The 12,891-nt window shown below is 31.1% G+C and overlaps 1 protein-coding gene across 1 annotated transcript in view; it reads left to right on the top strand.

The window, feature by feature from the left end:
• LOC134696032 (allene oxide synthase-lipoxygenase protein-like) overlaps positions 1-12,891 on the top strand; it is a 23,381-nt gene extending 10,490 nt beyond the window's left edge. The window contains exons 7-16 of the mRNA XM_063557582.1: positions 2,016-2,111; positions 2,909-3,005; positions 3,257-3,374; positions 4,770-4,862; positions 5,583-5,643; positions 6,525-6,633; positions 9,126-9,217; positions 9,998-10,171; positions 11,719-11,882; positions 12,637-12,891. Of these exons, the coding sequence (XP_063413652.1) occupies positions 2,016-2,111; positions 2,909-3,005; positions 3,257-3,374; positions 4,770-4,862; positions 5,583-5,643; positions 6,525-6,633; positions 9,126-9,217; positions 9,998-10,171; positions 11,719-11,882; positions 12,637-12,751 (1,119 nt within the window). The 3' untranslated portion in view covers positions 12,752-12,891. The remainder of the gene's footprint in view (positions 1-2,015; positions 2,112-2,908; positions 3,006-3,256; positions 3,375-4,769; positions 4,863-5,582; positions 5,644-6,524; positions 6,634-9,125; positions 9,218-9,997; positions 10,172-11,718; positions 11,883-12,636) is intronic.

Raw genomic sequence — 12,891 nt, 5'->3', positions numbered from 1 at the left:
AAATGGCCATTCATTTTATTTTGTGTTCTATCGTGCAGATACCACCCTTTGCGCCCCTCGTATAAGTTTTAAAGTCATTTATGAAGCCAATACATGGTATTGCAATCGGTGTTAAAGCGTGTTTATCTTCACTAGAATTTGTATGTATTAAAATACTCAAATTTTACGAACGAACTTTTGAGAAGTAAAGTATATTGTTATTATCCAATCGTCAAAGAGTTGTTCACTTTTTAGACATAAGGTCACCACTATATCAACTCTTTCCGAGAGTACCTTTTCTAGGTTTTTTTTTCTCTTCAAAATAGTGATGTCACGGAATGATATAATAAGTAATTATCGAAATGTTAAAAACGAATATCAATAAGATTCCTTGTTTTTCAAAGGAAAGACCCAATGATTTTGTTATCAGTTTAATCTCTTCTTCAGCTAAACACATAGCCTTGAAGATCATATATTCATCTCAATTCTATCAATGCTAGTATATAAAACCTTGTTATTTTCAAATTCGTAACCTCAACCGATCATACAACATTTTTCAGTATAATACAAAACTCTCAGAAGGGAGAAGCCAGTCACAGTCAAGTGCAGTTTCGTAGAGAATAGCAACTTTCAAAAGTCAATTACATTTGTATTGAGGTGATAAGTACACGTAATTCATTTGATATAGCAACTGGAATCGTCTGTTCAATATTAGCATTTGCAACCCATCTTGGATATCAAACTGTAAATACATGATTTTTATAATTATTCATTTGGAAAAAAAGCCTCTGGTGCACTTGACTGCAGGGACTCGAATGACTAAAACTAATATCAAACGACCCTTCTACACGTAAACTTCTATATATCCAATCAAACACACCTATCTTTCAATAGCATAAACACGTCTACATTTAAACAGAACAAACTCGCATCGATATGTGAAGAACTTTGATAAATATACGTGAAATTATAAGAAAACTTTTTCATTATACATGCAAGAAGCAAAAATATTTTGACCCTGAATTGGCACTTAGTTAAGTGGTCTGTGACTTTATTAAGCAAGTATTAGAAATGGCAAAAATAAAATTCACTTGGCAAAATTTTTTTTACAATTTCTTTTTTCAGTCTCTATGAACGAAATCACCCAAGTAAACTGAATTCAGCTGCGGATTTTTTTTTTTTTTATTAATCTATGTTTTGAAAAAATTATAGTGCCATTTTATCCTAAAAAATCTTTCAAATCAATTTATCAGTTCATTTTAGTTATCATTACACCTCGGTTATCATTTTCTATATAAAATGAATAGACAATATGACTACCTTTTTTCAAATTGCAATCGTTGAACTCTATGAAACTATTTCACCGCAAGTGTCATCATATTTAGAGGAATTTCCAATGCAGCTACGGTATTTCGAAATACCGCAGTAGTTACTACGTCGCTTTTTACCTTTTTGTATCTAGGGTTGCATCAGTGCAAGACGTATTCTAAGCATTCCAGAATATTAATGAAGCAAACGCTATGGTTGGGTTTCTGCTATATATATTACGATAGTTGATTCGTCACCGCCATGCATTGTCTGTTGTCATTTTTTCGATATAATAAAACACTTACTGACTGAATATTCGTGGAAAAGTAAGTTGAGTGTCGCCTTGGATACAACTATTGACCTCGACTACGCCTCACAGGGCAATAGTTGCACCTCTGGAACAATAAACTTACTATTCCACCCATACCCAGTCAATAAGTATTCACTATGATCAACTTACGTTGGTTACCCAATAGTGTTAACATCAGTTGTATATTAAAATTGTCCTGTTATTAAATATTGAATATTAAACTGCTTATACATCTATTCAATTTTGTAAATTTAAAATGAAAATCTGCCATGGTTCACTGTACATGCAATACTTTCATACACAATCCTTTTCGAAAGTTTTGAATTAAAAACGAAGACAGTTATTAGAAGTTCTGAATCATACAATATATCCACAAATATTGACCACAATTACTGAAGATCTTTTTTATGTCTTGCAGATGACATGTCCATTTGCTCTATTTTATTTTAATGATGCCAAATGTCTTATGCCAATAGCCATACAGCTATTTCAGAAGAAAGGACCAAGTAATCCGGTAAGTTGAGGATGCATTATATATAACTTACACTTGTGTCAAATTATTCTCCCAGTCTACAAGAAAATAAATGTGGCCATTAAAGTTAAAACATATTTGCAAGACTAATACTTTCACAAATATTTCAGTCATAGTTAATCAAGATCATTTATCATTCTACTGACGTGTTATTTACAATCATTATTAATATTTTCAGACTTCATATGATCGTGTATCTGTATGGATAGGATAGTTCTCCAGCTGATAATTTATAGTTAAAATTTCAGAAGTCATAATTCGGTACTGTCATGATTTATAACACTAATATACACAGGTTCAAACTATCTTCGGGTAAAATTGACTGTAAATGAATTTAGCTATTCTTTGCATGATTTTCGCATATGTTTTTATATATTCCCGTAGCCTACTAATTTGTGGGTTAATTTTCATGTATTTATACATCAATGGTTTTTAAAATTCTAGTTTTGAGAAGTCCCAATTAAGGTAAATGCAGTACAAACCATTCGGGATATCAATTAAAAGCTAATGAATGTTTTCTATTTAAAAAACAATTCCATAAAGATACCACTCTAAACGTTTTGTTCGCCAACGCGCATTTCGTCTACAAAAGACCAATCAGTGACATTCGGATCAAACAATTTAAAAAGGCCAAATAAAATCCACTCTTTAAGAGTAGTGGAAACTAAAATTTCTAAAAGGATGAGGCTAATACAGCTAACGTGATCAAATTTTTGGGGTCGAATTTGCATTTACAAAAGTGCCAATTTATGATTTGAATATTTCATTTTTTCAAACAGGTTTTCTTGCCATCAGACCCAGAGTATACCTGGATGTTAGCAAAAATGTGGTATAGCTTGGCGGATTCTACATATCATCAAGCTCTTACTCATTTAAGTATACGCATTTTACTTATTTTATAGCTAGCTAAACATCTCACTTGTTTGACAGTCGCATCAAATTCCATTATATTAATACCGACGTTTGAACAAAATATATGATAGGTTAAAATGTCCACAATAAGGGTACAGCAGTAAAAAGTGTGTTATTTGTTTTTCCTGATCTTAGTTGGTTGAACAAAAAAAGCATATCTATTTCTAAATATGGTCATATGCATAATGTTTTTCATTCTTGTTCTTTCTTCTCAGATTTTACTCATTTAATGATGGAGGGAATATGTGTCGCAGCTAAAAGAAACCTAGCGCCATCTCATCCAATTCTGAAATTACTAAATCCACATTTCATATATCTCATGGCAATAAACAGGTATATATATAAAAAAAAAGAAGATATGGTATGATTGCCAATGAGACAGCACTCCACATGAGACCAAAATGACACAGAAATTAACAAATAGAGGTTACCGTACGGTCTTCAACAATGAGCAAAGCCTAATCCGCATAGTCAGCAATAAAAGGCCCAGATATGAGAATGTAAAACAATTCAAACGAGAAAACTAACGGCCTTATTTATATATAAAAAAATGAGAAAAAAACCAAATAGGTTTTTTTTTCAAATTATCTTTTTCTATTAGCAATAAGCCCTAAATATACACAGAATAAAGTCCCATAGAATCTTACTTTAGGAAAACTCAAAATCAGGATTTTCAATTTCCTATGAAAACTAGCATTGGAAGGGGAGATAACTCTGCAAAAATGAGTCTCTTTTTTGTCAGTCTTTGGTTGATTTTCCTTTAATTTATGTAAAGTATGATACTCTGATGGGGTTATAAGTTTGTATTTGACTATATTATATTGTCTTCTGTTCATGAAATTTACAAAACCATAGTGTTATGGCTATTTTTATTTTTTTGTGTGCATTTTTCATTAAAGGAATTGCAAATATGTAGCTTTGTTACCATTTTTTTTAAAATACATGTAAAAATTTGGTATTGTTTATATTTGTATATTATATTTGTTCATGATATACTTTGTTTAAAAGAAACATTTAACCAAAAATAGAAAAATGTATGCTTAATACTTTTTATTAAATTTGAGATTCTTCAACTTGACATGTTGAAAATTGAAACTAATAAATTACGGAATCTCGATTGTAGCTGTATAAAAGATATACACACTTCTTTAGAGTTTGTTTGTTATACTCTAAAGACGGCTAAAATATCAAGAATCATAACATTTTGTTGAACAATAGCGGTAAAATATTAATTGTGTATCAATTTGTATTGTTATTTCTGGCTTTTTTGCAGAGTTATCTTTCTTGTTTAATTCAAATCTCCATAGGAATTTAAAATCGTGATTTTTTAATCTTCCTCTAGTAAGAATTTATGGGACTACTTCTGTGTTTATTTGGGATATAATGCTAACGACTAAAAATAAACAATCTTCTATAATTGCAATTACTTTAAGGTTATGTTCAAAATTATGCTAGATTGACAGGACTTAGATTAAACAAGAACAAATTGAACACTTTATGTGTAACTTTTCAATAAGCAATTTCAATACTGAATATCAGCTAAATATCCTGACCCATATTGGTGAACAATTTTGATAGTTCTTAGTCATTACAACGGAATAAGAGTAAAAACTAATTGTCCAGTCTGTTGCCGGTTCGACTGACTAATTTTGGAACACTTTAAGTAAATTGATATATAGAAAATAACCCAAGACATATACTTAGCTAACTGCAATACTTATTCTTTAGCTTGGCTCTTGGCACGTTAATAAATCCTGGTGGAGCCATAGACAAAGACTCAAGTGCAGGTGTCATTGGCCACTTTCACATAATAAAAAAGAGGTGAGAAAACTAGATATTGAAGATTGTTTGTATTGTTGTGAAAGAAAATAGTTTATTTTGTTGATCAATTGGCATGATACAAGGGAACATACTTTTGCAGAATGATATAAAGGTAGGATAACTTAGTCATAGAAGAATTGTTGTGCAAGAATATTTTTTTACCTTTGAATTTGTCCTTTTGACAACTTTGCAGTTATACATCAAAATATTTGATACCGCTAGTACACTAGTATAAAAACAATGTATTGACAACTTCATTTTAAGTCAAATTGTCAGGGTAAATAAAGGGAACACATTTTCAAATCTGGTCTACAATATTTAACAACGTCAATTGATAATCATACAAATCATATATCGCAAAAACGTCATACAAACCATATATCACAAACAAAACAATGCACACAATCCTACTCTAAATGAAAAAGTTACTGACAGAAAATAAAAATATTACATTTAAATGTCACTTATGGACAGAATATACATATAATGGAGTTGCCAAGTGGTCTTGATAGTCAAAATACTGAATTACTCGTCTGTCAACACTGAGGTGGTTAGATTTAGGGACTGATGCACTCGACTCCAATCTTTGTATCGTCAGTTTTAATAAGGTCAGTTCTCATCGAGCACTCTACCAATAAAAACCATCACGAACTAGCACAATTGATTTACAGTGGCGTTTAAGACTAATCAATCTATATGATCTCTAAAACTAATTTTTAGCATGGCATTCTGGAGATTGGATTTACATGGAACTCTTCCAGAGGACTTAAAGAGCAGAGGGGTATGTTTCCTTTAATGAAAGGATAATTTCATTAATATATGTGTTCACCTAAATTATTTGCGAATACAAATGTCGACATATTGATGTTGCATCCCTTTACATATTTTTACGTTGTTTTTTGTTGTTGCAACCAACGTGATGTGTTTAGAAAACCAATGCATACAAAGAAAAACAGAACAAAAAACATAAATAACAAATAAACTCATCAAAGAGACCAGGAATTAAATTTATTATTTACGCCAGAAGCGCGTTTCGTCTACAAAAGACTCATCAATGACGCTCGAATCAAAAATGTTGTAAAAGGCCAAATAAAGTACGAAGTTGAAGAGCATCGAGGACCAATAATTCCTAAAAGTTTTGCCAAATTTAGCTAAGGTAATCTATGCCTGAGGTAATAAAAAACCTTAGTTGTTCAAAAATTCAAAGTTTTGTCATTATGAACATATCAATGATAACTCAAGTCAACACAGAAGTGCTGACTACTGGGCTGGTGATTCCCTCGGGGAAATAAATCTCCACCAGCAGTGGCATCAATCCAGTGGTTGCAAATAAACTCATCATAGATACCAGGAATAAAATTTGATATGTATGCTAGACGCGCGTTTCGTCTACAAAAGACTCATCAGTGACGCTCGAATCAGAAATGTTATAAAAGGCCAAATAAAGTACGAAGTTGAAGAAACCCTTTTGACATTGTTTTGACATAACATGACATTAGATGAATGTGGCTATTGTTTTTACGCACTTTTGCGTCAGATAGATTTTAAACTATTTATATTTTATACAACCTTATCTTTAAAATAATCGGTCTCCTGATGAAAGTAATCCAGAGGAAAAGCTCATTCAAAACTGATCCTGTTCATAATTATATATTATTACAGGTATTTGATCAGTCTGTACTGAATGGAGCCTATCATGTCAGAGATGATGCTCTGTTGTTATATGATGCCATCAGAACCTATGTAAGGAAATACGTAGTGCACTACTATTGTAAGTTAACAGTCGATACTACAAATATGTCCAATCCGAAGTTGGTGTCCTAAACTTCAAATGTTTAAACCATAAACAGTTGGAATCTCAATTGACGCTGTTGTCTTGTGAGTTTCTAATGGGGTATTTTTTTAAAAAAAAGATAGTATTATCAAGGATTTGTATAGTTCGATATAGAAACATAAAACTATAATTTTTATAACGGTAGTTATAATAGTTAAATATTCCCGTGGATAGTTAGATTGAATGTAACATGATAACTGGATATTATACTTAACACCATGAATAATTTAAACGAGAAGTTTATGCAGTAAAGGAATTTTAAGAATGTTATTAAAAGGAATGGGAGGATTTTAGGAAAAAACTTTAAATTGACACTCATAATTTTAAACCACCCACTTTACATTCCTTTTTAACAAATAATATTTTTGTTATACATGTGTATATTTATGGAAAGAGTATCTACCATAGATTTGATTTTCAATAGTGATAATGGTGAAATATAATCTCATTTTGGTGTAACCATAGCAATAATCTGCATTTTTTATACAAAAAAATGCAAAAGGGGGAGGGGTCAAAATGTCACACATGTATTCATATTTTGATCCAAAGGAAAATTTCAATACTATAGAGTGGTATATTTCTTGTAACCATAGGCATTTATCAATCACGAGGTCGAAAAAAAAATTCATATGCATTTCTGCTCGTTTTTCCAGATAATTGAACTGAAAATATTGAGCGTTAACTCGTTGTTGAAAAACACCCCAATAATTTCAGAAACTATTGGCGGTACTGATGTGAAAACTGTCAAAATATAAATGGTGTATGGCATATAAAACATGCTAAAAACAATCTTAATGGTCATATAAACCCACTTCGAAGGCTATTTCATTCGTCAACTATCTAAAATCAATTTTGTTGTACAAAAACGTTCATATTTGAAAATTCACTATGGCCAAAATGCGATAACTATATTCAACTGTGTATTGCTACCTAAAACTGTGAGCTGTTTCTAGGGACATCTTCAAGTAATACACGATTTGAATACACGGTTTTGTTATATCAAAATGAAAAATGCTTTCTATACTCCAACATGTTTTAACTTTATATTCTCCACCTATTAAAAATTTGATATAATTTTATACGTGAGTCTTGTGAAGTTTCATTGGTTTCAATCAACGTTTAAGTTAAGTTTTAACCTCTATCATTACTAAAGAGACGGTACTGTTACTGCATGTTAATCCTACTTGCATTTGGTGTAAGCAAGTCTATATGAAAGTATTTACTGTCGACCTTGTCTTTTGTCAAATATACAAATGCAAGTTGCATGTAAAGGAAATGTAAATTTCTAATTTACATTATGTAGAGGATATGCCTTAAATAACTATTACCTATATTCTTTTCATACTTTGAACGACAAAATTATTTTATATCTCTTCCTGTGTGATGTTTACATTCTGACGTCCAAAGTGCGATTCTACGTCAGAGTCAATGTTATTCTAGACATTCAGTCCAAGTTCTTTAAATATGAAATCCGTTCATATAAGGGAATGTGATGCCAATTTCATACAAGTAAGAAGTTAAACTACCTATAAATTCAGATTCAATCCACCCTTTTCTGCATAGGAAAATGCCTGTACCAAGTCAGGAAATTGACAGTGCGTTGTCAATTTATTTTAGATTTATCAGTTTGACTGTCCCTCTGGTATCTTTCGTCCCTCTTTTGTTATCCATTCGTTTTGTGTGTTTGTGCTTTTGATTTTGTCATTTGATTAGGGACTTTCTGTTTTGACTTTTCAGTATTTTTGTGATTTTACTTTTCATTGGTGGATTTAACTTACATAAATACAATTTGAAAATAAGAAAGCAATGAAGGAGGTTGTTACGTGTAAGATATGCCTTAATGTGCTTCTTTATCAAATATTTGTTTGTTTTAATTGTGATTAAGATATTGGCGGTACTTATACATCCTGTCATTATGTTATTGCTTATGATGTTCTCGTATTGTTGTCTTTCATTTTCGCCAATGTGCCTTGTCTGTATGCCTTTTGATGTTACTTCGATACATTTAGCGTGGCTCTGTACTTATACATCCAGTTCTTGTGCTATTGCAAAACATGTTTGTATGTAGTCTTAATTTGTTACTATGTACTTTGTCTGTTTGCCTTTTTATGTTTCTTTGATACATTTATGACATGGCTCTGTATTTATACACACCGTCCTTGTGTTATTGTACTATGATAAATTTGTGTATTCTTGTCTTGAATTTTTGATAATATACTTGGTCTATATTCCATTTTTTTCATTTTTAGTTATATATTTTTTTTGCTTTTGATATTGCCATTTGAAAAGGGACTTTCCGTCTTAAATTTTCGTCGGTGTTCAATATTTTTGTGATTTTACTTATTCTAAACAATTGGTGCCTCCAAATTGATGTTATGGATTATTTAAGTATTTTGTTTAAGTATTTTGTTACATTATTTCCGCTACAGCATCAGAAAATTCCTTGACTGCTGATTATGAACTACAAAAGTGGGGAGCTGAACTTGTAAAGTCCAGAGAAGAAAGCGGGGTTGGAATCTTGGTATGTAAATAATCATTTGTAAAGTATACATTTGAAAAAAATATTTATGCAGTTCACATACAAGTGTTTGTTTACGTTGGAAATCAATTACAACGAATACGAAAGAGAAAGTAGTGCATTAAGTTAACAAATGATATTAATTATATATATATATACAAAATATTCATAAAATAAGATAGGGATAGGGATATTTTTTTAAATAAATGTGGATATGAAAAATAAATCATTTCAGCTATTTATGTATCTGCAATGATTCTCAACGCTGCAAACAATCCAAAATAGAATACAAACGTTAAATGCTGAAAAACAATAAGGAAGAAAAAGTAAAGCGAAATCGAACAGTTGATCAGAGCTTTTCATTATGAAGCTATTCCTTTACTTACGATTATCTCGATTTTAATATCATATACCACAATATTCGTATTTTCTACCCTTGGGAACAAATACGACAGCTACAGATGACCGTATCGACAACGACAATTTACAAAGTCGTATTGTAAGGATACATATGTCTTTCTAACGTTAATTTGAGTAAGGCTTTTATACGAAATCTTACTTTGATCTTACTGACTGATAATTATCTTTCTCAGCCGTTGTCAATGTAATTATCAACATCATCATAGGCAAACTAGCAATAAACAGATCATCAGTGGTCATCTCAACTCGATTGCTTTTCTTACTTTGGTCTTACCGGCTCTAGCGAGAACATCAATCTCGGTCAGATGACCAACGATAGTCTATAATTACATTACTAAATTACATCTTATTGTTTTGTTACAGGGAGTCCCAAATAACGGTAAATTTGTAACCACAGACCAGCTTGTTTTAACATTGACAGCCATTATCTACACCTGCAGTGTTGGTCATGCAGCAGCAAACTTCCAACAGTTCAATGAATATGGTGCTCCGTTTAATTACCCATACTTTCTGTCTGGAAGTCCGCCTAAAGATAAGGTAAGGGCTGGTGTTGAACAAAAATACAGGGAAGATTATATTAAGAGGAGGGCAGACAAAATCACAAATTAATGAAGAACAAACAGTATAACGACAAAATCAGTAGATATTAATCTTGTTTTAAATGTTGAAACATTAAATATACAAAACATGTTTTACAAACCCAAAATTGGATTTTACGTGTAATAGAGATATAACTGTAACTGGACTTGGTTAAGTTATACATACACTTCTTGGTATTAAACTTGTAATATGGTACTAAAAGATTAAAATAACTATGTTCTAATATTTAACTGTACTTTTTTCAAATTGTCCAGTGATATGATTGTACGTCTTTACACGCATGTATTAGATGAAATAATTAAGTAGAAGAAGATGTGGCATGATTGCCGATGTGCCAATTCTCCATCTAAGTCACAATTTGTAAAAGTACAGCCTTCAGCATGGAGCCCTGGTTCACAGAAAACAGCAAGCTATAAAGGGTCACAAAAATTACTAGTGTTAAACATTTCAAAGAGGAAAACCAACGATCTAATATACTAGTATATAAAAAACGAGAATCGGGAAACACTTACGACCACTTCAAAAAATGGAAGAAAGAAGTTCCTGACTTATGACAAGTTCAAACAAATGCAGCGGGTGTAAAAGTTCAAAAAAATGCCAGCCTCTACCCTAACCTAAAATGATAATCACAACATAGAAAAACACACTACATAATATATCAATTAAATGGCTAAAATAAATCAAAATATTAACAAAAACGAGTAAACTGTCTGAACAAATAGATTTGACCTATGACACAATGTAAAAAAGTAATAAAAAGGGGTGTTAGTCTTGTTAAATTCATTCACTTTTCAGGAATTTCGCGGTCGGCACAGTGTAGCACAAAAAAACAAAACAATATATATGACCAAAGATTTTTTTTGTCATGCTTTCTGAACCGCTTCAAACCATTACATATTTCATCATCAAAACACTGTATGTATTGCCTTATGCAAGAGTTTCGTACTCATATTAACTTTGCACTTTTCAGTTTCAAGTTATTATATATATTGTGAGTAATGCTATTGTTGTAAGCATATTCTTGCCCATTTTTACGGTACACATATGTATTTTTAAAGTCTGTAAAAATAACTGACTGAGTTTTGGCTGCTTATTTGTTATTCACATTTATTTCGTTTCAAACAATAAACATAATTGTTCAACAATTCACAAAAATGTTTCCAAATCGTTTGATGTGTTTGAGCTTTTGATATTGCTATTTACTAATTGACTTTCCGTTTATGGCATGTTCCTTATATTTTGTTTTTCTAATTTTGAATTACAAACACTAAGTCGCATACAAGTCAATGACCAACACTTGTCTCTGCAACGCTGTAAGTTTTGAGAAATTCCACTAACTGATAACATTAATCAGGTCAATTGTAGCTAAATTGACGTGTGCTATGACGATATTTGATTAATATTAAATCAATCTTCAGTTATTTTTTCAGAATCATTTTCGGTCAGATTTCATATTTATAAATGTAACGTTTTTCTGATTATAGAGTCCAGCTACTTTAGAAACTGTCCTTAGGTCTATTTCAAACAGAATCCAGTTTCTAATGTTGATGGGATCCGTTAAAGTTCTTAGTGAGAAAGGAACACAAAGTCTGGGTGATTTTGAGAAACAATTGATAGTGGATCCACCTGCAATAAAATTTGTTGAAGAGTGAGTTTTATATAATTGATAATGAAACGGGGAATGTGTCAAAGAGACAAGAACCCGACCAAAAAGCAAAAAACACAGATTTAAAAAGTATAACTTTTATTAAGGCAAGGTACAAAATTAAAACAGCATTAAATATCAAACAAATTCTACTCATTCTTCTTTAAACCAGGGTACGGGTACCAGTTTAAGTATCGGGAGTACCAATTAAAAAATCCTAATAAAACTTATGCTTATAAAACGAAGGATATAAAATACAAAAATGTGCACAAGTATGAATTCCAATATAAATCGATAGAAAAAACCTCTGTGGTGTTAAAATAAGTAATCGGTATCAAAACTAGAACTGTGTCTATGTCTAAAGAAAAGATATTTATAAAATAAAATTCATCGAAGGAATAAACATTATACGACTTTAGAACAAATGGAAAAAATGAATACCCTATAGTAGGCTCTCAAAACATTGGCATGATAAAATGTGAAATACAAATAATCCATCAAAGGAAACTAGCAGCCTAATTAATGCTAAGAACAATATTATTGAAAACGCCCATCAGCGACCCCTAAAATACACCTTCCTAACTTCTAACATATATAAAAAAAAAAATGGTGTAAGTACCCATAAATTATGTAAATATGTTTTATAACGATGTTTTTGTATCAGGTAATCATCAACTTTTTAGTACATTTCTTACAAATACTTTTTCACACTTTTGTTAAAGCTCTCTTATTGTTATTTTTATTCATCTCATTGTAGGTTTCGACAGAACTTACGGGAGATTGGTAAGACCATTGACGAAAGAAACAAAAATAGAAAATACCCGTATGATGAGCTACATCCGTCGGCAATACCAAATGCAATAAGCATTTAGACACTCAATCAATTATATCAGTTGATCAAAAATAGCCTTTATAGCTTATGTAGGCAACGACAAAACTCAGAGCTTGATTTAAAAATGTTGTGTTTTGCTTTGATATAATATAATCTAATAAAGCTGCTATATATATTTGT

Source organism: Mytilus trossulus, chromosome 14 (genome assembly GCF_036588685.1).
Source record: "Mytilus trossulus isolate FHL-02 chromosome 14, PNRI_Mtr1.1.1.hap1, whole genome shotgun sequence".
NCBI lineage: Eukaryota > Metazoa > Mollusca > Bivalvia > Mytilida > Mytilidae > Mytilus > Mytilus trossulus.
The sequence above is the reverse complement of the archived record's forward strand: the minus strand, read 5'-3'. Positions and strand labels throughout refer to the sequence as shown.